Below are 27,834 nucleotides of genomic sequence, written 5' to 3'. Positions count from 1 at the left end.
AGTGAAAGAAAAGGAACTCCAGTATTTTAGCAAACTGACCTTTTGCACTGAAACGCATCGCATACAGCGATATAATCACGCTTATGATCATCCCATAAAATGTTGACCAATATATGTTCAATGAATTTTATAGAGGAACAATAAACACGGATAAAGAAAGCAAACCAGATCGCTTATCTAGCCACCAAAGTTCATTACACAACTGCAGGTCCATAATTTTGTCAACCGTTCGAAATGTACACAGTTTTTGCTCCTGAACACGGCTGAAGAGTTTGTCTTAAAATCTAAGCGTCTTTACTAACAAAATTATGTCGATTGCTCTTGCAATCTTACCCGGAAGTATCTCAAGAAGATATTAAAGCTAATATTTGATTAATAAACTGGCCAAAGACGAGTTGGTCGTTGACCCGTCAACCAGTGAGTGGGATGTCACGTTTTCTTGCACACGCAGCAGGACGGAGCTACCACGTGAATTCGCCAGACCCCTCATTTGATCCCTCAACAACCTTGAGAGTGTCAGTGCGTCGACGTTGAGACGACACGCATCGGTCAACAGCCCCGGCAGTAGCGGTACAGAGCAACATCCTCTCTATACCGTGGGAGAACATATTTCAGCGGCCGAAGATGGAGAACCGTATTCTGTGTTTGCTACTTCTGAGCGTTGCCTTCACGGTACGACCTGGAGGTAAGTCGGCTACGTCCTACAGTCGAGGGTTCAATAAGTTTTCAATCGTTTAGTAACAATGTGTAATAACTGTAAATTGTTGCGTCAAGCAGCGACAGGATTCGCCAATGAAGTGTATAAGAAGATCATACCCTTTTGGCATAAAAATGTCGTTTGGTGAACTTGTCGTCATTTGACTGAATGCAATAAATCGATCGCAGCCATATGGAGTCCAAAAGATAGAATGACTTCTTCTATAAAATTTACCAGGGTCTGGAGGCACGGTCCCCTCCCCTCTCTACTGGCAGGACAGTTGTTCATGCCGCATGGAGTAATGCAAAACGACTGTTTAACCGCATAGATCGAAGGCGTTGCCTCTCCAACAAAATTTAACAATTATTGTCGCAGTTAAGCATAAGCCGCCAACGTTATAGTTAAACATCTCACTAAGTGCCTCATAGATTGTTACCGCTGCGACCGGTTTTCATCCAAGGTCATATTGCATGGCGTTAGCAATGTTGACGCTGACTGATATTTTGTGGTCGCATAGAAACATGGTTTGGGTTGTTGTCGCATTTGAAGTTGGCGGCACAGCTACAAGTTATGTCGTAGCCGGGTGGAATTTTGTCGTATACTTCGACGGAAAAAGTTTTTTACCAATGCATTTTCAATTGGGAAAGAGTGTTTGCCAAGAGTCCCCCGCCCAACGGCTTTCCACACGTTGCATTGCACGGCATTCTATAGAAATTTGGTTACAAAAGCTAAAATGCTCAAAATCGATGTAGTTCGCCAATCGACTAATAAACTCCGTATACTAAATATCAGGAATAATAAGAAACTAAACGTATCATGCAGCGAGTTGTGCCCCTACGTAAATACACCTGATTGAATCTCTCAAGCTTAGAACGGTCTCTCAGTCTGCCAGTGCCTTACTTTTCTTGTCTCGTTCCTCCCCTCTGACTCTCCTGTAGACTAAACGTGTTTTCTTGACTCCAGTGAAAAGCTGCAGGCGTTTTCGTTGCCAGGCATATCACTGGTATTCCCAAGACAGGTGCACACTGTGCCCCTTATCGGTGAATCTTTCAGTTCGACTAACTGGTTCACTGTGTACCGATAGAAATATTCACGGCAGCCCTGATCACACAAAGGTTAAAACTTAAAACTTCAGCTAACACCTACAGTCAATTTAAAGGCAAGTGAATACACTATCTCTTTTACGGTACTGTTGGGAATCACATGTATGGTGTAGCTCCGCCCACCCTTTCCTTTACTAATTATGTAGATTATGCATTGGGCGTGTCATTAGTTAGTCGTGTCATCATTGATTCTAATGATTATTCATACTACACTGTATATATGGACCTGTGATAGTAATAAAGGTCAAGATTTGAACTTGGTCATACTAAGACACAATACAAAGCTGTCTCCGGCCTATTCTGTCTCTCTCTAACCGAACCTATCCCCTACCTCTCCGTGACGAAGCAGAACGAGCCATCCAAAGGTTACCACTGACCAACGACCACTTCCTGCAAGCAGTCGAAGTACTCACGAAAAGGTATGGTAAACCTCAAGACTATAATCAACGCTTACATGAAGGCGTTATGGCAACTCGAGAAGCCAACCGGAACTCTGAACAGTTTAGTAACATTTCACGACAATATGGAAGGTTACATTCGCGGACTGAACGCACTCGGCAAATCAGATGACACTTTCGGAGATCTGCTGATTCCGATAATCCTAGAGAAATTGCCTGCGAACGTCCGAAAACAGATCTCCAGAGACAAGGGAGATGAAGCTTGGACATTAACAGTCTAAGAGAATCAATTCAACGAGAAATAGAAGCCGACAGAGCAGGTGAGACTACTATTGACTTTGAACTCGATCTTACCGATCAACCACCTGCTACCGCCGCCTTTCTGACAACAACTCGTCAGAAGGCATCGAAACCACAGCACTGTGCGTTTTGTAAGAAGACAGGGCATAAACCTACAGATTGCACGGTTGTCACCGACAAGACAAAACGACTAGAAATCGTCAAACGAGACAAACTGTGCTTCAACTGCCTTAGTGGTACTCATCGTGTTTCAGACTGCAAATCGAAATTCAAGTGTCAGGTCTGCAAGCGCAAACACCACACAGCAATATGCACCGGAGAGACACCAAAACACCCAGCCGCAACGAGGGATGACGTTCGCACATTGGTATCGTCCGATGTCAGCAGAAATTCATCGGTACTACTGAAGACCGCCATCGCAGACATCAAGGCTAGAGGATCAACGATGTCTGAATCGGCAACGCTGCTCTTTGACGACGGATCGCAGAGAAGTTTCATCACTGAACGTACCGCCAGAGCAATCGGTATAGACTTTAATAACTGTGACTCTGAGCTCATAAACGTCTCCACACTTGGAGCGAAATCCACTGGTTTACGATCAATGAAGATTGCAGAAATTACGGTAATTATACCTAATGGTTGTAATGTTAATATACGTGCTTTAATTAGTACCTCAGATAACTACACCACTTAGAAACCATTTGAAATCTAGTGCTAGTATTGTCAGATTATCATATTTGCGAGAGTTGGATTTAGCACACCCTGTATCTGATGCGTATGATTTCGAAGTTTCAATTTTGGTAGGAGCAGATTTCTATTATTCATTTGTTGGAGATCACTTTATCCGTGGACAGGGACCCACTGCTGTGTCTTCTAAATAGGGTTATTTGTTGTCTGGGCCTTGTCACATCCAAATTCCAGTTCCCTCCCCACCTCTACTGTAATGCATGTTGCCACACATACTTCTGGGGAAAATAGCTTGCTTCAAAACTTCTGGAATGTTGAGAGTATTGGCATTACTGACGACCATGCTAGTCAACAGGAAGTTTCTTATGACAGTTACACCAAAAACAAACTTCGCTCTGAAAACAACCGATACGTTGCTAAACTTCCCTGGCGCCAAGACCACCCCGCATTGCCGACAAATAGAAATGTTTGCGAAAAACGAACCCGCGCGATGGTACAAAGATTAACACCGGAGATTAGACAAGTGTACGACAAACTAATCACAAATCAGTTGGAACGCGGTTTCATAGAGATTGTTACAAATGATGATGTAAGTTCAGGCCATTATTTACCTCATCATCCCGTAAAGAAAAATTCCGATACAACGCCTATCAGAATAGTTTACGACTGTAGCTGCAAGGTCGGAAACAACCCCAGTTTAAACGACTGCTTAGATGCAGGGCCATCACTATTAAATGATCTTGCTTCGATTATGCTCCGTTTCCGCATGCACAAATTTGGCGTTTCCGCAGATATCGAGAAGGCATTCTTACAAGTAGGCCTAGAGGAGTCCGATCGTGATTTCACAAAATTCATGTGGTTATCGGACCCTGACGATCCAAACAGTCCATTTCGTATTTACCGCTTTAAAGTCGTGTTGTTTGGTGCCGCATGTTCGCCGTTCATTTTGAACGCAACCGTCAAGTTTCACTTAGAAAATGACGGATCTGAAACTGCCGTAGATCTAAGCAAAAATATCTATGTTGATAATGTTTTGAGTGGACGCGACTCTGAACAGAAACTCATAGATTATCATACCGAGGCAATTAATCTCATGAAATCAAGCGGCTTTAATCTTCGCGAGTGGGCTACTAACTGCGCAGAGTTGAAAGAAATTGTTGCAAAGGCGAATATTCCGTGTTCAGATAGCATAGCAAATGTACTTGGTTTACGCTGGGATACAGATTCAGATTCACTTCGCTACCCAGATAAAGAATTAGACAAAGCAACAGAAAGCGAACCACTTGTTACGAAACGAGAAATTGTTAGAGCAACTGCAAGTTTGTACGATCCTCTCGGTTTCATTACTCCCGTACATATCAACGCTAAGATTTTCGTCCAGAAATTGTGGAAAGCGCAACTTCAGTGGGACGAACCGCTACAGAGCGACCTCCGAAACGAATGGGTTAAGATATGCCACGAATTACAAACAGTTTCCGAAATACAAATCCCACGTTACCCATTCAACTCAGATACAAAAGAAAGCAAATTCGAATTACATGCTTTTTCTGACGCTAGCAAGAAGGCCTACGGCGCAGCAGTTTATTTACGCAATCCGCAGACGCGCGAAACTGCCCTTGTACTTTCCAAAGTAGAGTAACTCCAGTCAAACCTTTGACAATACCACGCGCAGAACTCATGGGAGTTTTGTTAGGATCTCGACTTCTGAAATTTGTTCACTCCCAGTCTCAACGAACAAATTAGTATTGACAAGTGTTATTTGTGGTCTGATAGTCAGGCCGTCCTATACTGGTTGCAAAACAATAAGAAGTTGCCATGTTTCGTTAGCAATCGAATTACTGAAATCAAGGCCAATGAACTCATTGGTGAGTACAAATACTGTCCTACAACTGATAATCCAGCCGATCTATTGTCTCGCGGCATTCTGACGTCACAACTAGCTGAAAGCACGCTATGGTGGCGTGGACCACAATGGCTAAAATTGGGAGATTGGCCAGTTTGCGAAGTCTTTGATAGTCAAGTGTTACACGTCACTGATGAAATTAACGCAGCAGAAGCTTGCAAAAGTACGCGTGAACAACCTGTTGCTACTCATGTCGGTATCTCCGAAATCATAGATTCTACTGACTATAGCTCCTTGACTAGACTATTACGCGTAAGCGCTTATGTTCTACGATTTGTGAACAATCTGAAGAGCGAGGAAAAGGACCGTAAACTTGATCCCTTGACCGCACAAGAAATCAACGCCGCTGAAAGTTTATGGATCCGTGATACTCAAAAGCGCGCTTATTCCACAGAAATTAAGGCGCTTAACGATAAACAGAAATCAGCTGGCCCATTAGCCCACCAACTTCGCTTGTTTATTGACAAAGAAGGCTTCGTTCGTGTTGGTGGTAGGCTTCACAACGCGCCGTTAAAGGCGCCCTTCTCAATCCCAGGTTCTCGCATTAGCAACTGTGTCAACAGCCCTTAACAGTTTGTCATTCTTTTGTTTTTCCATTGTATATTTGATCAAGTAAATAATATTTATGTTAGATAAATCTGATAATTGAGTGGGGGCTTTAAGTTGGGAAACTAAATTTCCGCTTCTCCTTCCCCGAGAAAATCACTTCACAAAATTGATAGTGATCGCCGCTCATTGGCAAATAAAACACTCCGGATCACAGACAACAATCACACACATTCGGCAGAGATTTTGGATTCCACAAATTCGACCGTTTGTAAAATCAATATTGAGAAGATGCGTTGTCTGTCGAATAGTGTGCGGCAAAATCCTACAGAAAACCAATCCCCGCACCCCTACAGAGTTGTAGATTGAGCGATGCTCCACCCTTTACTGTTACTGGCGTGGATTTTACTGGTGCAGTGTATGTCTCAGTAGGAAAGTCTGAGCAAAAAGCGTACATTTGTTTATTCACGTGTGCCGTTACTCGAGCCATACACTTAGAATTAGTCGCAAACCTCAGTAGCGAGACATTTTTACGAGCCTTCAGGAGGTTCGCCGCCAGACGCTCCCTGCCGCGCAAAATTATGTCGGATAACGGATCCACATATTTATCAGCCGCGGCGGAAATAGAAAACATGATGAAATCAGTACCAGTACGGAACTATTTTGCAAACTGTCGCGTGGAATGGACTTTCATTCCAAAACGTGCACCGTGGTTTGGTGGCTTTTGGGAACGACTTATCGGCTTGACTAAAACTGCCCTCAAAAAAGTTCTCGGTCGATCGTTCGTATCAGTCGATGAGTTACAAACAGTTCTTGCTGAAATTGAAGCTACGTTGAACGATCGTCCACTGACTTATCTTTCCACCGATTCCAACGATCTTTCACCCTTGACCCCTTCACACTTGTTGCATGGTCGTCTTATCACAACTTTGCCATATTACTCAATCGATGAAGAGGAGCTAAATGACCCAACATTTGGTAGCCAAGAACGTCTCCAGAGGAGATCAGAGTATTTAGGCAAAATTCACACTCATTTCTGGAAAAGATGGTCTCAAGATTACCTCAACACATTGCGTGAAAGAGATCGAATTTCAGGAAGGGAGCCATTCAGAATCAGATAAGGGTGGGTGATGTTGTTCTAGTGGAAGACAAATCTGTCCCACGGATAAGGTGGTCTCTTGCCATTGTTGAAAAACTTAACACAGGAAATGATGGTTTGGTGCGTTCCGCTTGCATCAGAACGCGTACCGGCAAAACTAGTAGACCTATCACTAAATTGTATCCATTAGAAGTTAATTCAGAAGTTGAAAATAATGAAACGTGCGCCGACGCTGACGAAGGTGCACATACTACAAATAGTAGCGTGATTAGTTCACGACCAGTTCGTGAAGCGGCTATGAAAGCCCGTCAACGACTAAAGGAAATGTCATCAATTCTGTATTAGTTTTTGTTTCAGACACGCATTTACTATCTTCAGTGACTGCTTTATAGTTTTAGAGTTTTACTTTAGTTTGTGAGATTTGTAACTTTGAACTAATTTCAGTTGTGATTTCATTTGACGTTCGTTATGAACATCCGTTAGATTGTAACTTACAGTTATTTTTTGAATTAGAGATTAATGTAACGTTTACGCTAAGGATTTCCGTCATCTTATTTGTAGTTTCTTTCTTATAACGAACCAGGACTGTAAGAAGGATTTAATTAAGTATAGTTTATATAAGGATTTGCATTAGAGTTTTCTTTGAAGTTTGTATCACGCGCCACAAACAGAAGCAGATTGTGATTTAATCCGTACCAGGCGTATTTTCTTATCAAGCATGATTAGACACCAACCGCCATTGATCTTTCAGATTATTCTTTCCAATCTTACGCTTATCATAGACACTTTACTCTTGAGATTTATTTCGTGTTGTTTTTTGCATTTGTGAATTCAGTTGTGTAAGATTTTGAAACTCTTTATCTTGCTGGCGGGAGGATGTTGGGAATCACGTGTATGGTGTAGCTCCGCCCACCCTTTCCTTTACTAATTATGTAGATTATGCATTGCGTGTCATTAGTTAGTCGTGTCATTCATTGATTCTAATGATTATTCATACTACACTGTATATATGGACCTGTGATAGTAATAAAGGTCAAGATTTGAACTTGGTCATACTAAGACACAATACAAAGCTGTCTCCGGCCTATTCTGTCTCTCTCTAACCGAACCTATCCCAAGTGTGTACCCACAGGTACCCTGTGGTTTCTGTAAGATAAAACATTCCATGTGATCTGTGCACAAAATGTGTGCAAAACAGAAATCGACAGGGAAAGGTAAGAAGCAACGGCTTGTATTCAAGGCAGCCCTGATCACGCAGACGTCAAAACCAAACACCAGCTAACATCTACAGTCATATTTTACGTTATCAAGACAATTATTTACCGATTTCGCCCGTCTGTAATATGACTGAAAGCTATAGTGGAATCTATTTCACCTGCGAGCTGTTGGAAAACCTTGGTTTTTTCATGGATAACGCTTGCAACTGTAATTCTATCGCTGTCTTAGTTGATAAGAAAACTGTGCGATCACGATTTCCAATCCAAAGTCCATGCATAAATCAAATGACGTCAAACACTTGAGCGTTATGAGGTTACGTAATGTTTAATATCACACACCCTTCCTGGTTCATACCAGACTGCATCTTTTATGTATCAGATAGCCCATTACGCTTATTTCACACTCAGCGTATGCTGATCCATTAGTACGGTAATTTTCGCCGCAAAATTGCACCTGATTTTCACGAAGCAGTGCCTCTTTTAATCACGGTCATCACATAAATAGGAATCACTGTCTTTTAATATACCGGCGTGTCAATAAGTACTGAAATGGCAATAAAGTCGTCATGCAAATATTCGTTGGCTATTCAAAAATCGTAAATTTTATGAATGATCGCAATCGATATAAACACGTGTTGCACGAGTGGAGCAAAGCGTTTCCTGGTTGTTTATTATGACATCACTCCACCTCTGACCTCGTTGGGCTGGATTGTCACACAACATCGACAATCAACTCATGTACGATTTGTTCTGCATTGTATTCGAAATTCTTATGGAATCCTACGTCAGATATCACAAGGTGAAGGTTAAGTTCGTTTTCTTCAACTCTATTGCAACGGAAAAATGTTTACATTGCCCACTTTTCTGCCAAAATATAGTGTACGTTTGATGTCTGCTCAAAATCAAAAGATCTTTCTGCCGGATCCGAACAAACCTTAATTGTGTGATTTTTTTATATATTTGAAGTAGCGGCGTCTCCGTCATCACTTGACGTATGATAATGAGTTGATTAATTCACAAATAATTAACAATATCTTCTTTTCAATCTTGTTTGTTTAGTTGTTGTTTTTTCTTTAAACTTAATAATATTAAAAGGCTGGACTTTGTGTTTATTCTTTTTTATTTATGTTTTATATTTATTTGAATTGTGTATTTGGCCGTTTATCCATTATTAACATGCCCTGACTGTCCGTCGAATTTTAATTGGTCGAGCTGAACATATGTGACTGGCAACAAATACACAGAAATGGTTTGCTTACATGCCCGTGAAAATAAATAGTAATAATATTCACAACTCATAATATCGTAAACATCGTAACTTTAAAGCTAAAACATAAACTGTGCTTTGTACAAAGATCATGATCAATCAGAAAATAAAATGAAGCACTCTTTGCAATTTTCTTTACAGCGCGCATAACAGAAGTCGCGTATTCCATAACACTAAGCTCGCATACAGTGTAGCACGTCTCTTTTCAATGAATACAACAAGTGTAATACTAGTTTTGGAGCCCCATTGTCTTTCGCATGGGGAATTTTCGTACATTTCGACGGTATTCTTGGATTCGATAATACAATAAAATAAAAATAAAAGACTTGATTTTTGTAAAGCCACAATCCTCAGCTGATTCTTATATAGTTCTTGATATTGCATCTTGTTTCCATCACCTACAGATGCTCAAGATACTAGACCCATTTACGGAACGCCCAGTTGAGACAGTTGTGTTTGTTAACAATTCAGCCCAACTCAACTGCTCCTTTGTGACTCTGCCAGCTCTCGTAAATTGGGAGCAAGGGTCGGAGGGCATCGCTGTGGATCGCGATGTAAACAACGGCCTGGACGGGATCTATGAACTACCAGGCGATCCATCCATCCATCCATCCATCCATCCATCCATCCGTCTTTTGCTCATTCTTTTCTTACTTCATACAGACGGAGGTGTAAGTCGACTCATTCTCATAGCCATACCCACCATGCATCAAAAATTGATCAATACGTTTCTTATGCTTCGTCAGCAAAGTTTTGAAAACGGCCATATCCTAGCCCTAACACCAATCATTCTCTATTTGGCATGTGCCGGCGATATCAAGGAAATGAACTGCGAAAAGTGTACGCGGTGCCAGTAAACAAATTTATTTGTCATAATGAGTTGATAGTTTTTGCGGAGAAACCAAATATTCGATTTTAAATCCGCTTGCCATCGTATCTTAATAAATCAGGCATCCGGCTACCACTATCGAGAGCAACTGTTTTTTAACGTAATGTTTATGTATAGATATAAGCACGTCGTCTGGTGTTTGAAGTTTTAAATCATATGGGCGTATTCTTTATTTTAACTTTCGTGATTTTGCTTTCCCCTATGGAATGGCCGTTAACAAGGAAAAGCAAAACCAAACCTTGAGGCCAAATAACAGCCACCCGTGCTGTGCCGTCTCGCAGTTTCTAATTTTAGCGCCGAGTAGATTAAAAACGATTATGATTCATGCGAAATATTTATAGTCGAAGGACTCGTCCAGGTTTCGTATTTTCCGTTTGATTGATGTTTACAAAATGTGATGGAAAGGGGCAGCCAAACATCTGAGTTTTATAGAACATATGACAGTATTTACTTTCTATGTAAATATGCAATTGAACGTATTTTGTACAAATACAAACTCCAGAGATGAAATGATGGCTGCTTCTAGCTGCAGTGTTCCTCTTTACCTTGCTTGTTCCCTCCAGAAAATCTCTCTGCTTTCCTCCGATCAAAAGAAAACATCCCCGATGTGTCCTTAATTTAGAACCTCCACGTTTTGCTTGCCAAAGTAATAGTACTAACACTACGGCGAAGATCTTGACTGCCCTTTCCGAACGTCAATTTCACGGTCATCTCTTTGTCACAATACGTATGCTTTTCCCGAACCCAACGAAACAAACCCAGTGCTGAGTTGTAAAATTAAATTTACAACCCCGCTTGAATTCTGCCTTAAGTTGCACAGGTAAGGTTGTTGGACTGCCACCACCCCACCCTCAATGAAAGACTTCTTGAAACGAAAACGATTTTCGACCTCATTCATTGCCATATTTTTTACAGTATTGTTTTCGTATTCTGGTTGTATCTTGGTGGCGGTTCCTTCAAATCGTATCAAGAGATGTCGTTCCTTAAGGTAGTATGCGCCTTCAAAGTGAAAGACTTAAACTTTTGCCCAAACTTTCCTAAAAAAAACTTTCAACCATTGTCTTACCAAATCTACAATAAAATCGGCGGTCACCGTGCAAAGTTTGGAACAAGCGAAACAATATTGCCAACATTTTGCGATATTTGAAATTTAAATTGGTAGCCAACCCTGTATTAATTCTTCGGGGAAAATTATATTTTTGGTTTCCGAAAAACGAAGACGGTAAAAGTTTTTCGTTCCCCAAGAGCTCTAAAAAAATGAGCCACAAATGATAGATCAGAAAAGAATTGTAGAAATTTGAGGAGCCCGAATATCCGTCGCCGAGGTAAGGTAGAACGCAGCTGATTTATTGTACCTTTTCAAAAGCCATTGCTTTACAGAAAATTCCAAGTAAATGTACATGATGATGTGTACGCGCAGAAAGGACACGCGGTATTCCAGAACGTGGTAGCGGGCTATATCAGTGCACGCGACAGGGGCTATATCACCTAAGCCATGTTCTATTTAAATAACCAGATATGAACTGTAAATGCTCACGTGTTGCATTATATATTGCAGTTATGTGTAAATTTGAACCTTTGCCACATGTTTGCAACTTCATTGAAAGTATTATGATCAACATAATGAACAATATTCACCACAGATTAACTCTATAGGTCATTAAGTATTCAAATACGCAATTAGCTGAAATAGAAATGATTAATTTATTTGACTGCTGTCATTGTATCACCTCTTTATACAGCAAGTGTAATTGCCTCTTATCAAGTCCTTCAAACTATATATTCCAAACTTTGAAAGCTCATTAGATATGCAAACTATAAATTAGCTGACATGAAAACGTAAGTGCAAAATGACTTCCAATATTGTATAAAGTGGTATAATCATCAATGTACATAGCATGTTATGCCAACTTTGATCAAATAAATCCAAGTATATATTCCTAATTAGGAAAGCTCATTAAATACACAAATTAGGAATTGGCTGAAACAATTAAATAATAACACACGCCAGAAAGGGCAAGATCACGATTTGTTGCCCGCCCAAGGGATGGTGCTCATGACGGTAATATTGATGATGCCCGAGCCGAAGGCGAGGGTATCATCAATATTACCGTCATGAGCACCAGATCTTGCCCATGCTGGCGTGTGTTATTAATTTTATTACACCGAACAAGCAAACATGCAAAGACACAAAAACACAAAGACTTCTTCGAGTACAGTTCGCCTTTCTGAGTCCGGACCTCTGCGTAAAATGTTGTCTGTGCAGAGTCTAGGTTGCCACTGAAAGTTTGCCTATCTCCTCGGTGGCATATCCACATTTGTTGCTTGCATAGTCGCTGAACACAGAAATTGCATTCCTTGTTGCCATTTTCGTTCGTTTGCTGTTTACTTGCATCAAAATATCGTCTAACTGTGCCGGTGACAGCTCTGCATGACGTTTCGCAGCCATAGTCACGTTGCTGACTGCTTACAAGCGAACGACAATTTGTTATGCGCAGAAAGGACGCGCAGTAAGTAAAATGACGTCATCCATGTAATATCAAATGCAGAGGGCATCATCAAGTTCGCAGAGGGCATTATCACGTTTGCAGAGGGCATCATCACGTTCTTTTACATGTCACGTGAGTCATGTTTAACCAATGGCAGTGCACGCTGAATGAGTGAGGTGTAATAAACTGCTTAATGCCGTCAATAATGTTAGCCAACATAATGGTATCTTTAATGTACATAGCAAGTTTCATCAATTTTTATCGTGTAAATTCAAATATATATCCCTAATTGCAAAAATTCACTAAATATGCAAATTAGGAGCTGCATGAAGTAAAAATGCTTAATGACTTTCAATAACGTCGTATCATAGTATCATTAATGTACATAGCAAGTTTCGTCAACTTTGGTCAAGTCAATACAGATAAATATCCCTGATTATGAAAGTCCATTAGATATCCAAATAAGGAATTGGCTAAAGTTCAAATGCTTATTGACTTTCAATAATGTTCTTTCATAGTATCTGTAATGTACATAGCCAGTTTCGTCAACTTTGGTCTCGTCAATTCTGATAAATACCCGTTAAGAAAACTGTCTATATGGTCAACGAAAGTACCGGAAAAATCTCCCCAGTCAGCCATCCGTTAGATAGGGATGTGGTCAAGGTCCAAAAATCGTGAACTTGTTAACTATCATGTGGAACATAAGAGGTTTAAAACCAAACTTAGCAATGCAGACTTTATCTCATTTTGTTTAAACTATGATGTTATAGGCATGGTTGAAACGTTTTGTACAAGCAGTGACAAAGTTGATTTTTTGAAAAATTACACAGTTTTTTCTTCTCCCGCTACAAAGCGTTACATTAAAGGGCGACCAAGTGGCGGTACAGCTTTGTACATAAAGAAAACCGTTACAGAAAAGGTCTACAAAATCGAAAGTGAAATAGAAAATTGTGTTTTTGTTCATCTGGATCAGAGTTGATTCCAGTTTGATAAAGGAGTGGTTATTGGTTGCTGTTATCTGAGACCAGATTGTATTTCTGAGAACGTCACAGCTCTTGAAAATTATTTGATTAGACTGTTCAGTTCGTATCCAGATAGTTATTTTATGATTGGTGGTGATTTTAATGCAAGAACTGGTTCAGAAAATGATTTTATATCAGATGACTCAATTGACCATTTACCAGTTGATGACTCTGTGTACACACCGTGTCAATTCCACATCCATAGACATTCCAAAGACAAAGTTGTAAACGAACCTGGCAAGCACTTACGAGACATCTGTAAGAATTTTGACATGCAAATGGTAGAACAGCAAATGACAATCCAGGCAATTTTACCTGTGTCACTTCAAACGGCTGTAATGTTGTGGATTATATCGTACCCTCTGCTCAGTGTTTTTTATTTAAATGATTTCGAGGTTTTGTCAAGAATCGATTCGGATCATTTTCCGATTCTCTATCTATTACATTGTTTAAAAGATGTGAGCGCTCAGTCCAAAGTGTGCACTGATAATGCTATCCCCGACTGTGTTCGTTTCCGCATGTCGGAAAAATGTAGAGAAACTTTCAAGGAAAATCTTACCTCCCCATCTGTATTGTGCATGTTAGAGAATGCCCGCCACATATTTCAAACATTTCTCAAGCTATTTCTACTCTAAATGAGGCACTAAAGACAGCAGGTGCGGATGGTCGCTGTCAGTTCAGTCGACGGAATGATCGCAAATCTGACCAGCCATCTTGGTTTGGTGTTTCTTGTCAACGAGCAAAGCGTGCTACTCATGGCAAATTGAAGTTGTTTAGAATAAATAGTTCTATGAAACCTTAAATGACTACAAAAATGCAACGAAACACTTCAAACAAACATGTAAACTCTCAAAGAAAAAATTCCAGGAGTCGATACGTAAACAGTTTCAGGAAGCCTCTCAAAATAATTGTGGTGAGTTTTGGTCAATTTTAAAATCTTTATTGAAATGTAAAGGTAACGCTTCCGATGGGATCAGCATTGATGCATGGTACAATTACTTTAAGTCACTTTATGAAGAGTGTAATGATATTGAGTCGGGGGATTTGGATTTTCTCAGAACTGTAGAAGAGGCTATTAACCATTTTACAAATGGTAACAACCAGCCTGAGGGTGGTGATGATGATGATGAATCGAATAATATTTTAAATAGTCCTATCAGTGAAAATGAGGTGTTAAAATGTCTGAAAAAATTAAAATCAGGTAAAGCCCCAGGTCCAGATGGCCTTCCAAATGAGTTCTACAAGTATGCCTCAGACATTATTCTACCTTTACTTGTTGAGCTTTTTAATTGTATTTTTGAGTCTGGAATTTTCCCGTCAGAATGGACTATCGCTATTGTTATCCCCTCTTTAAAAAGGAGTGACAGAAAAGATGTGAACAATTATAGGGGTATTTTCTCTTCTCAACGCATTAGGAAAAATATTTACTGCGATCCTGAATGACAGATTCACTAAGTGGTCTGATAACGTAAATATCATTTCAGATTGTCAGGCTGGCTTCAGAAAGAACCATTGTACTACAGATAACATCTTTGTTCTACACGCTATTATACAAAAATACCTGAGCATTAGACGTGGCAAATTTTACTGTTTATTTGTAGATTTCTCCAAGGCTTTTGATCGTGTGAACCATTCACTTTTGCTGTATAAATTAATACTCTCTGGTGTCAAGGGCAATATGTATAATATCCTTCACTCAATGTACAGTAACATCAAATCCTGTGTCAGGGCTGGTAATGTAACTACAGAATACTTTCACTGTCCAGCCGGTGTTAGACAAGGTTGCATCCTTAGTCCTCTGTTGTTCAGTATTTTCATATAAGAACTTAACTCCTTGCTCATATCATCAGGAAAAATGGGTATACAATTAACTCAAGACATGTACAACCTTTTTTCATTATTATATGCGGACGATATTGTTATATTTTCAGACTCTGTTAGAAATTTACAATATCTCATAGACATACTTTCAAAGTTTTGTAATAAGTGGCGTATGAAAGTGAATCTGGACAAGACAAAGATTGTAATATTCCGAAAAGGAGGGCACAATGCTCGTTGGGAAAAGTGGCATTTTGGGAACACACAAATCGATGTCGTTACTTACTATAAATATTTAGGTTTACTTCTCTCTTCTCGAAATTCTTGGTCTAAAGCAGTGCATACTTTAGCCAATCAAGCTAGTAAAGCTATGAGTTTGTTATCTGTTGCAAGATGGAAACTTGATTTTTTCTCATATCACTCTCACTTCAAACTGTTTGATGCCATGATTTTGCCAATCCTGTGTTACGGTTCTGAGATCTGGGGATTCCAGTTTTATGATGTTTTAGAAAAAGTACAACGTTCCTGGTGTAGAAAACTGTTAGGGGTCCCAAGTCATACCACAAATGAAGCCGTAATAGGGGAATGTGGTCGCCTACCTGTATATTATCACACTATGAAGCGATTCATACGTTATTGGGTCAAGCTGACCGAAATGCCCAGGGAAAGACTGCCAAGGCAATCATATTTAATGTTACGTAACCTTGACAACCTTGGGCGACATACTTGGGCTACTTCTGTTAAACACATTCTTTACTCATATGGTTTTGGTAATGTTTGGATAAATCAAGAGATAGGCAACAAAGAAGCGTTCTTTCATGCATTGAAACAAGAGTTTCCGATATTTTGAAATAGCAGTGGCCAGGATATATATTGTGCATCAAAACCAAAGTTGCGTACTTATGTACAATTTAAGTCATTACTAGAACCTGAGAAGTATCTTTTGAGTAACTACAATCATGAAATTTTAAGATTATTTGCTTGTTTTCGTTGTTGTGTTCTACCACTTGCGATAGAAGAAGGGAGACATCACAACATTGACCCCACAGAAAGGATATGTAAGTTGTGTCCTGGAGGTCAAGTTGAGGACGAATACCACTTTTTGCTAGTATGCCCTTTGTATGACAACTTGAGAAAACAATACTTACCAGAAGATGTCGTTAGAGATCCTCACTTCCATAAGTTTTTGACGCTTATGGGAGAAAATAGGTCAACAAAGATACTCAGTCTCTGTAACTTTGTATATAAGGCATTTAAGCTAAGAGAAGAAAGTTTAAGAAATGACTGACATATGCTGGTTTTACTGTGACGTGTATTCGCTCAATTTTGAGACAGCAAGTAATGTATGCAAGAGATATGTTTCTTTGTTTTTCGTGCGCTGTTGTTGCGTGCCTTTGCCTTTCACTCCGCTGTGCAAATATGTATTTCCATTTTCCATGTTAACCCCCTTTGTATATGGGCCGGTGGCCTTGAAATACAAATAAACGTGCACTATGAGTGCACCTGAATCTGAATCTGAAATACCCTTAATTAGGAAAGTTCATAAAATATGCAAATTAGGAATTGGCTAAAGTAAAAATGCTTAATGACATTTAATAATGTTCTATCGTAGTATCTTTAATGTACATAGCAAGTTTCATCGATTTTGGTTATGTAAATTCAAATATATATCCTTATTTCGAAAGGTCATTAAATATGCAAATTACGATTTCGATAAAGTAAAAATGCTTAATGACTTTCAATAATGTTAAATCATAGTATCTTCAATATGGATACCAAGTTTTGTCAATTTTGATTGAGTAAATCCAGATATATACCCCTAATTAGGAAACCTCATTAAATATGCAAATTAGTAATTATCTTTCACGTCACCCCTTAATAACTTTCACAGCTGATATATCTTGATGTGATCAACATTTGTAGCAAATCTCATCAAAGTCGTTCTCAATATAAATCCGTTTTTTTCTAAAATTATTAATTATGCAATGAGCAAAAAGTGAGCAAGCCACATCCACCAAAAACTAATCAGTTCTTGCCATTTGCAAACTGAATCTATGTACCAGATTTGATATTGATCTGATGAGCTGGTTTTGAGATATTGAGCACACAGACAGACAGACAGACAGACAGACAGACAGACAGACAGACAGACAGACGGACAGACAGACAGACAGACGACAGACAAAAAGACAAAAAGACAGACAGACATCGCTGCGACATATGCTCACGTGTGTGAACACTTGAGAAAATAATACACGCCAGCAAGTGCTCATGACGGTAATATTGATGATACCCTCGCCTTCGGCTCGGGCATCATCAATATTACCGTCATAAGCACCATCCCCTGGGCGGACAACAAATCGTGATCTTACCCGTGCTGGCGTGTGTTATTAACTTTATTACACCGAACAAACACTTGTGTTTTCGAAACTTTGCTTAGAACTAAATGCTGTCGCAAGTGTCGATCGAGACTCGCCACAGTGAAATGTTCCATTCGTTGCTCGATCGCAATGCTACATGAGTTGAAAGTCAACTTAAATTAACGTCTAAAAACGACAACAGTGTTGTTAAAGATGTTCTCGTTTAATGCACTAAACATCGTCGTGTACTTCAGGTCGAGCTATTTCTTGTACCTTTTCAAAAGCCATTGCTTTAAAGAAAATACCAAACAAATGTACGCGATGATGTGGTACGCGAAGAAACGACGCGCGGTATTCCAGAACGTAGTAGCGGGCTATATCAGTGCACGCGACAGGGCTATATCAGCGCACGCTATATCACCTTGGCAATGTTCTATCACTTTTTGTTCTACATCACGTGAGTGAGGCAGCTCAGCCAATCACAGTACCGGGAAATACGTGAGGTATAATAACACTTTCACGTGAGTGAGGCACAGCCAATCACCGTACGTGGATAACACGTGAGGTGTAATAAAATTATTTGCAATGATATTTGCATCTTGTTTCCATCACCTACAGATGCTCAAGATCCATTCACGGAACGCCCTGAGGAGACAGTGGTGTTTGTCAACGATTCAGCCCAACTCAACTGCTCCTTTGTGACCCTGCCAAGTTTCGTAGTTTGGCAGAAAGGGTCGGAGGGCATCGCTGTGAATCGCGATGTAAACAACGACCTGGAAGACAGCTACGAAGTAACAGGCGATGACTCCCTGAACCAGTTTCATCTCAGGGTCATTGAGGCGGCAGTCGATCTGTCCGGTACCTACACATGCAGCGATTTCAGTGACTCGTCCATCAGAGCCAGCGCCGATCTGATCGTTATTGGTGAGTACAAGAATACATCATTATTATGGCGTTGTCACATCGTTTAGCCAGCGCCAAACACTAACACGACGACAGTTGACAGAGATAGATAGATAATATAAGTCGACATTGTGGTTGCTCGGGTCGTTGCTCGGAGACCACAGTAGTTTTTGCTAGGAGTCAAATTTTCTTCACACTTCAACTTAAAGATGTTATTTGATCTTTATATCAATCATCGTTCTCGATTTTTTAAAGCTTGTATATGCCCTAATACTTTAAGTACTTACATGGAAGGGATCAGACTTTGTTCAAAATAATGAAATTATCACGATTTTAAATTTGTCCTTATATATCATCAGAGATATTTCTTTTGTAGTACAGTTATGTAATGTAAAACAATTACAGTGATAATCTGTCTGTTTATCTATCTATCTATCTATCTATCTATCTATCTATCTATCTATCTATCTATCTATCTATCTATCTATCTATCTATCTATCTATCTATGATCTATCTATGTATCTACCTATGTATCAATCTGTCTAAAAGATTTTGCTCATTTTTTTAGCTCATATTTGGTATGTATATAAATACCAAAAAGAGCTTATATTGTTAGTCGATGGCGTCTTTATGTCTGTATGTGGGGTATGTATGTGCGGATGTATGTCCGTCACACGCAAAAGCTCCCATACCGCCAAAGCTACAATCTCAGTGTTTGGTGTACAGGTAGATGCAGGGGTTGAGATGTGACGTTGTTCAAATGAACACGTCAGTGTCAAAAATGTGCAAATGAGGTAAGAAAAGGGAAATTCTGCAAATGTGTAGGAGTGGTGGCACGCCGGTGACTGAAGCAGGCTACTCAACTGACTTAAGTCATATCCTGTCATTGTTTATGAACTGTTACATATTAGCAGACCTGCTCAAACTAAGAGGGACTAGCTGTTTCTGCTATGCATGTTGCTAAAGTTGACCTCCAGTACCTAAAGTTTCAGACCTTATTTACTTTTGTCATTCTTGTTTTTCTGGTTTAAATATTTCTTGTTGTTTTTCTGGTTGTACTGTGCAGAAATCATTGTCATAACATCAACGTAGAATTTTCCTGCACTGAACAGATAGAAACAACATTTATTGTTCATCTTTGGTACCCATACTGGTATGTACCAATTCTGATCAAATGTGAGCGACACTGTATCATTGCGGTATTTTTCTTATTCCATGCAGACGGGGCACCAGAATGCAGCATATATCCGGGTTACACCGTCGTTGAAAACGAAGAAATAACACTAGTATGTATGTCCTCTTCAGTCGTTGACCTGGCTTGGTTGAAGGACGGTGTTGAAGTTCAAGGGTAAGGGGAATGACACACAACCTGACAACGACGCTGAACAAAACCGACAAACGGTACAAGATTTAACTGCAGGATCGTGCACCCCAAGCTGTCCGACGAACAATCGTCGCAGTTATCCTGCGAAGAAGACATCGCCGTTGTTGTTCAATGTAAGTCGTCTCGTTCTCATATCAATACCCATCATGCATCAAAAATTAATCAATACGTTTCCTATGCATCGTCAGCAAAATTTGAAAACGTTTTCTTGATACCCTAGCCCTAACACCAACCCTAATCCATCTTGCATGTCCCAGCGATATCAAGGAAATGAACTGTGAGAAGTTTACGCAGTTCCAGCAAACAAATGTATTTGTCATAATCAAGTAATATTTTAACGGAGAAAGCAAATATTCGATTTTAAATCCGTTTGCAATCATTTCTTAATAAAGCAGACATCCGGCTACCGCTATCGCCAGCAACTGTTTTTCAACGTAGGCGGGTAATGTGCATGACATGTATAGATATAACATGTCGTCTGGTGAAGTCTGAAATGTCTGGTGTTTGAAGTCTGAAATCATAAATGTATGGGCGTATTCTTTATTTTCGCTTTCATGATTTTGCTTTCCCCAATGCAATGGCCGTGAACAAAAAGCGAAACCAGTCCTTAAGGCCGAATAACAGCCACCCGTGTTGTGCCGTCTCGCAGTTTATATTTTAGAGCCGAGTAGATTAGAAACAATCATGCGAAATATTTAGAGTCGAAGGACTCGTCCATGTTTCGTATTTCTCGTTTGATTGATGTTTGGGAAATGTGACAGAAAGGGGCACCCAAAAAGTTGAGTTTTATAGAAAAAGTGACAGTATATACTTTCTACGTAAATATACAATTGAAAGTATTTTTGTACAAATTCAAACTCCAAAGGTGAAATGATAGCTGCTTCTAACTGCAGTCATACAACGATTTCGGAAAAAACAAACAAACAGGAACAAGCTTGTTCCCACCAGAAAATCTCTCTACTTTCCTCCGGTCAGAACAAAACATCCCCGATGTGCCCTTGATTTAGAACCTCCAAGTTGCGCTTGCCAAATATATAGTACTAACACTACGGTGAGGATTGTGACTGCACTGCCTTTTCCGAATGTCAATCTCAGGGTCATCTCTTTGTCACAATACGATGCTTTTCCCGAACCCAACGAAACAAACCCAATGCTGAGCAGTAAAATTAAATTTCCAACTCCGCTTGAACACCGCCTTCAAGTTGCACAGGAAGGGTTGTTGACTGCCGCCCCCAGAAAGACTGCTGGAAACGAAAACGATTTTCCACCCCATTCATTGCCATATTTTATAGTACTTTTTTGGTTTTTCGTATTCTGGTAGCATTGTGTCGGTCTTGGTAGATGTTCTCTCAAACCGTCAATAGATGTCCTGCCTTAAGATAGTACGGTATGCGCCTTGAAAGGGAAAGACTCAAACTTTTTCTAAAACTTTCCTAAATGAAACTTTCAACCATTCTCACACCAAATCAACAATAAAACCGTCGGTTACCGTGCAAAGTTTGGAACTAGCGAAACAAAATGCCCAACATTTTGCGATATGTGATATTCAAAATGGTCGCCCGCCCTGTGTTAACTCTATGGGGAAAATTATATTTTCGGTGAAAGTTTTTTCGTTCTCCAACAAGAGCTCTACATTGACACTGAGCCACAAGTTACAGATCAGGATTTGTAGACATTTGAGAGTTGGAATATCCGTCACCGAGGTGGGTTCTACCTTAATGTTACGCGATGTAATATATTCTACATTCTTGACACAAACTTGTAGCTTTAATCTTTCTTACTGTCAGTAATGAAACTTCACATCATTGTCATTGTTATGGTGAAAAATTTGAAATGTTTCGATAGTCGTGTTAATTCTGGCTATCGTGGTAATCCTGGCCTTCTCAAACAATTGCCAAGTAGACAAGTTTCAAGTCCGCATTGAAACACCACTTACTGAATCTATACTAAAACTGTGTTTTTTCATATCCTCCATCACACTTAAGCTTGTACTGAATAATTATTAGTATACTCAGGGGCCATGAACTCCTGTCGGCATCTAGCCAAAAAAGAAGTTCACTTTTCAACAAAACATACCAACAAGATTAGAACTAATTTTGGATAATTAATCAATTGGTGAATTAATATCGATTTAATCCGCAAATGTAAGCTCATTTGCTTTTCTTTTGAAGTTACACACTTTTTTACGATTAATACGTAATATCGCAACATTCAGCTATAGGGCAGTTAACACTTTTGAGAAATTTAAAAAATATAAAGATCAAATTATCTGAAATTAGTTCCGATCGTGTTTACTATAGGATATCGTTGCAGGCCACAGGGCCGTGGTGACAAGTCCAACAATTAGATTTTCGACTTGACTTATTTTTTAGGGGTGGGGGGACCAGGCACTTCGTTTTGCAAAAATAACCTACACTATATGAGGCTTCAAAGAGAACAACATTTTGTCTACGTTCATATCTGGTTCAAATTTCGATTGTATCTGTGTGGAGATACAAACAGACACCGGCGGTCATGATCATGATGATGGGGTCAAAATTTGAATAAAGAAACGTTAGGAACCAGATAATGGATGCTCCCTGCCAAATGTATACATTTTTTTCTTTTGCAGTTATTTGTGAATGATGAAAACTACACTGCATATATTTTACAGAATTTAGAAATTCTAGACCGCATGCATGTCGCTATCGTGTCACAGTTTGAAGTAAATCTGATTTGATTAACGAGTTTGAAGGTTCATCTTTTTTGCCTTTAAAACAGACACGCCGGAAGTCAACATCGCCGACAAGAGGAATAACATCACCATAGAGGGCCGGACGTACACGCAGAGCTGTTCCGCCGATGGCAACCCGAGCCCCAGGGTATATTGGCAGAGCTTCGACGGCATGGTGCAGAACGGCAACAACCTGCAGATATCAAGTATTTCCCGAACCCAGCAAGGGTTATATACATGCTACGCAAACAACACTTTCTGGGACGGATCAGCGGCTATTGGAAATGACTCAGTCATGGTAACAGTGCAGTGTAAGTGAGAACAGCCTAACCTTTTGCTATTATCAACACAATCTTGTAATTCGCTTGCTTTGCTCTTCACGATTCACCCATTTCTCTCCCTCCTGTGTTGATTTTCCTGTGCCCTGCATTCTCATACCACCTATTTACTCTTTGCATCTCCATGACTATCGCTATATCGTTGCCTCCATTCTGTCTGTCATTATGACGTTGTAACTTTATTACCTTTCACTGATTACGTAACATCTTCATATTCAGACCCTTTTTTTTGTGTGTATGTCATTTTTTGATTGGATATATGATCACTCTTTCCTCATCATCATATTTGTCATCATCGTCATCACCATGATTGTCACGGTCACCATAACCATCACCGTCATCAACACCATCACTATATCATCGTCATCATCATCGTCATCATCGTCATCATCGTCGTTATCATCATGATCATCATCATCATCATGAACAACAGCAACAACAACAACAGCAATAATAATAATAATTAATATAAGTATTATATAGAAATAATAACGCGAATAATAATAGGTTCAATTTCCGTGAAAATTTCACCATAAGGGTATTTTGGGTCGAAAAGACCAAATATGATATCGATTTCACTGCCCCATGTTTCCATGGTAACCATTTTAGGGGTTGAAAATTTCAGTTTTTCTAATATCCCATGAAAAGTTACTTTGATTGATATGAAAATTACCTAGTGGGGGAGTTCGGGTCAGAGAACACACAAAAAAAGACTGATCTTAATGTTTCGAGTTGCCATGGAAACCATTTTGGGATTGAAAATGTTACTTTTTCCCTAATTCCTATTAAAGAACTATTGATTGATTTAAAAAAATTGATAATAAGGGTTTTTCTTGTTAGCACACCAAAAAAAACCACTCATTTTAATGTGAGATGTTTCCATGGTAACCATTCAGGAGTAAAAATTACCAGTTTTTCAAAGATTCCACCTAAAATCCAGTAACCAACAGAATATGTTATATCAAAGGGATATTTTGGGTTAGAAAGACCAAATATCCAGTGTAAAAATCCAGTAATCAACAGAAATATTATACCAAAGGGTTATTTTGGGTTAGAAAGACAAACATGATATCCATTTTTACTGCCCTGTGTTTCCATAGTAACCTATTTGCGTTTTAAAATTTCAAAGTTTTTCCAAATTCCATTAAAAGTAATCCCAGTTACTATGCAAATGCTCTCCTAAGTGTATTTATCACAGCATGAACTCCATGTTCATTTTTTTTCATGTTGCCATGGTAACCATTTAGGTAACCAGTTTTTTCTTTAAAACCATGCATATTTTAGATCAGGGGTATCTTTTCTCGTTAATCAGACAAGAAAATGCTATTTTACGAGATTCTGCCCATGAAGTGAATTTTCTAGTCTTTTGATGTGTATACTTGCACACCTTTAATACCCACGGAAACAGGTATAATGGACGACAGTGGGACTCAAAAGTTTTGTCACCTATCACACAACCCGAGTTGTATGCAAATTTTAAAAGTTGCCATGACAACCTGACATCAACATGGCCTTTTCAGCACTGAGACATACTGTAGCAGGGCTAAAAATTGGCCATGGCCCTTCTGCCGGGAGGAGGCATAATTTCTGTGTCATTGTGATTGATACATTATTATCAAAATGCAACGAGAATGCATTTTTATTGCAATCGTTTCCTGTGCCTGTCATTCAAGTACGTCAGTTCAGATATCGAAACTTTGTTGCAAAGTTCCACCGCACGGCCGGTCGTCTTCGTAATTTCCAGAACAAAGTCACATTATGTGCCCAGCTGGGTTGACTGCATTTATCTACCTCGTCCCAAAGTGACGGACGGATCTTTCAACCTTTCAGCTTGGTGAAAAACGCATTTATTGATTCGCCAAAGGCCTGTGGATTCGCTTATTTTTGCACAAGTGCTACATGGACATAGGAAAAAGTTCGACTCACCCTAGCCCTCTCGATTGTTGAATACAACCACGGTCCATGATGAGAGTTCTCGAATCAAAAACTGTAGCCGTGCTCGAATACAAATGTCTTCTCATTAAATTACGTCATTCTTGATATACAAGAGTTAGCATTCCAAATCTGTCACCCTGTTTTTTTCAAAGTTTGGAGCATCTGAATGATTGAACGACGTGAAACGCAAAATTCCATCGCATATTATCCGGTAATATGTACACTGTACAGTAGAATTGTATACGCTCCAGGTACGTATAACTATAAGCTTATACTCCACAAAATGGCCACAGGCAGCGTGAACTTTCTGAAAGGATTTCCTAAACGTCCTACTTGTTACCTTACAGACTCACATGTGATGTCCTGAAAGGTATTCTCTGCAGTAATTCCAGTTTCTGTCAACATGCAAAGCTGAACGACATGATTATAGCAGGAGACGTAGTGCAGACTACACTCACGCGCACGTTCACTCAATTGCGCATGCTCAATTGGCAGACTACACTGGCAAACGAATGCGCATGCGTAAAGTTATATTTGTAGCACAGATCTCGCGGAAACTCATGCCTTTGCTCTATTTCCATCCCAAAACTTCCTTGATTGCTTACATTTAATGCACATGACAAAATAAAACCAGCAACGTCAGCATAGGGAGAGGGTTTATGGTTTTCGCCACAACTCCAAATGCCACGCTGAAGATACGTTTACAAGGCCAATTACAATGGCATGACTCTGCACAGTCGCTGTGCCTTGTTTTGTGCACGCCCACGACTGCCACGATGGGCCTGCATTCGAAGGCTACGCTGTGCAGCTCAGCAGCTGTGAGCACGCGCTGCCAGACACAGCGACTGTCAGTTTTTGCAAGTATATGAATATTCATAAGGGTAGTGATGTCAAAAGGAACACCTAACTGGGCGGAGAGAATATACGTACGACAATTAGAAGTCACCCCTATTGACAAAATTAAAATAAACAACACCTCTTTTTCAGAATTCCAACAGCTTCAATGAACTGTTATTAGATTTCTATATAATACTTATAGCCCCTAAACTTGTAATAATAATAATAATAATAATAATAATAATAATAATAATAATAATATAGAAAAGACAAGCAGCAGCAAGGACGAAAAAAAACTACAACAAAGCGTGTTTCATTCGTCCGGTCAATCTGTTTCTCTAGTCCAACTTTTAACTCTTCTGTCTCATTATTTTCTGTTTTACATATTATCTTTCAGTGTCTCACAAATTGAATCATACTTGAACATTAAAAAACTTTCCAATAGTTTCCGCAGGGGGGGGGGAGAGAGAGAGAGAGAGAGAGAGAGAGAGAGAGAGAGAGAGAGAGAGAGAGAGAGAGAGAGAGAGAGAGAGAGAGAGAGGGGGAGGGAGAGAGAGAGGGAGAGAGGGAGAGAGAGAGAGAGAGAGAGAGAGGGGGGGGCGGTGTATCGACAAAGGCCTGTCCTCAGTTGATGAACAACCTTTCTATAGGAAGTAACATCCATCAAGTCAACTTGTCTTCGAATGTTCATTGCCATCAGATCCCCCGACGATAAGAACACCGCCCTCAGCGGCCATTAAAGAAGGCGCAAAGGTGACACTGAATTGCACCATGGTAGAAGCCAATCCGATGACGGTCAACTTTATATGGGAACTCAATGACGGCACAACCTTCACAGAACCAATCGTAGACCTGTATGGCGTCACAAGAGAGTTCACGGGCATACACATGTGTACTGGCACCAACACGTTTTACGATAACACACAGGGAACCGGCAGCGCCGACCTTGATCTTGATGTCCAGTGTAAGGGAACTGACAAATGGGCATTCGATAGAACAAGATTACTCCTTATATTCAATTATTTGTTAGATTTAAGTTTACCTATCCGATATTTAATCTGACAGCAGCATAAATTTTACCCGTTGTAGGTCTTTACTGTAAAACAATGAGGGCGTTATGTAGGAAGTGAGGTTAAATATGTCTCGTAATACAAAAATACCGAAACGGTAGCAAAATATCAGAACAAAAAAAAAAATGCACGACTCTCGATTTTTGTTCAATTAAATTTCAGATGGTCCAGAAATATCTTTTGATAGTGTTACGTGCAGAGAAAACGAACAAAAAGGGTGAACTCAGCAGTTAACGTTTAAACAAAATTTATTACGAAAATAAAACTAATTGCTAAGTCAGGGATAGAGTACAGGCTTTAAAAGTGTACAGACTACTTATCTCAGCTGGGACGGCAAAGCTCCAGTCTCAGAGTTGTAACAGTCAGTCGGATGAATGAACAGTCCTTCGGCTTGCAGGCTTGTAGTTGCACAAAGTCCACAGTATAAATCCAGCGTTGGCAGTGAAGGTCTTGAAAAGTCTTGAGAATGACTACTGCTGGAGTTTAGTAACACACAAGAGACACGATCCAAAAGTCTGACTGGAAGCTGTGCACGTCCCTTTTATAAAGGCATATAAGAACAATCTAGAACTTTTATTGACATGCTAATTACTGTTCTAAAATTATCTCCCTTACACAACTAATCAACTTTCCAGAACATTCCAAACATGACTAATTGAATTCAAGGTTGTGAGGTCATCAAGGGCAGTGACCTTGAGAATGTTCTAGACTAATTGAACTCAGGTCATGATGAGTGTGGGGGAAATGACCTACATAACACACCCCCTCTTCAAAAAAGAAAATTTTTCAAAGAAAAATCTTTCTTTTACAAATGTAATCTTGAAAGGATTTAAGTACTCAAATTTTGTTTTACTCTAA

At 39.6% G+C, this 27,834-nt stretch overlaps 2 protein-coding genes across 2 annotated transcripts; both read left to right on the top strand.

The window, feature by feature from the left end:
* The first annotated feature begins 550 nt into the window (after positions 1-550).
* LOC139128735 (kin of IRRE-like protein 2) lies at positions 551-20,190 on the top strand. The gene is made up of 3 exons (XM_070694465.1): positions 551-685; positions 18,414-18,719; positions 19,921-20,190. The coding sequence occupies exons 1-3, from the start codon at positions 625-627 to the stop codon at positions 20,049-20,051; spliced, it is 498 nt and encodes a 165-aa protein (XP_070550566.1). The 5' UTR covers positions 551-624; the 3' UTR covers positions 20,052-20,190.
* A 364-nt stretch (positions 20,191-20,554) lies between these two features.
* LOC139128727 (igLON family member 5-like) lies at positions 20,555-27,729 on the top strand. Its single transcript, XM_070694457.1, has 3 exons — positions 20,555-20,564; positions 22,844-23,107; positions 26,607-27,729. Exons 1-3 carry the CDS (start codon positions 20,555-20,557, stop codon positions 26,966-26,968), a joined length of 636 nt encoding a protein of 211 aa, XP_070550558.1. The 3' UTR covers positions 26,969-27,729.
* Positions 27,730-27,834: the final 105 nt, after the last annotated feature.

Source organism: Ptychodera flava, unplaced genomic scaffold (genome assembly GCF_041260155.1).
Source record: "Ptychodera flava strain L36383 unplaced genomic scaffold, AS_Pfla_20210202 Scaffold_66__1_contigs__length_654902_pilon, whole genome shotgun sequence".
NCBI classification, from domain to species: Eukaryota; Metazoa; Hemichordata; class Enteropneusta; family Ptychoderidae; genus Ptychodera; species Ptychodera flava.
The sequence above is the reverse complement of the archived record's forward strand: the minus strand, read 5'-3'. Positions and strand labels throughout refer to the sequence as shown.

What these genes read in the sequence shown, in the direction of transcription:
- LOC139128735 (XM_070694465.1), top strand. Translation starts at nt 625, where the DNA reads ATGGAGAACCGTATTCTGTGTTTGCTACTTCTGAGCGTTGCCTTCACG. An exon ending in CTTCACGGTACGACCTGGAG is followed by an intron (nt 686 to 18,413) that starts GTAAGTCGGCTA and finishes CATCACCTACAG; the next exon opens with ATGCTCAAGATCCATTCACG. An exon ending in CGCCGATCTGATCGTTATTG is followed by an intron (nt 18,720 to 19,920) that starts GTGAGTACAAGA and finishes TATTCCATGCAG; the next exon opens with ACGGGGCACCAGAATGCAGC.
- LOC139128727 (XM_070694457.1), top strand. An exon ending in AGTCATGGTAACAGTGCAGT is followed by an intron (nt 23,108 to 26,606) that starts GTAAGTGAGAAC and finishes CATTGCCATCAG; the next exon opens with ATCCCCCGACGATAAGAACA.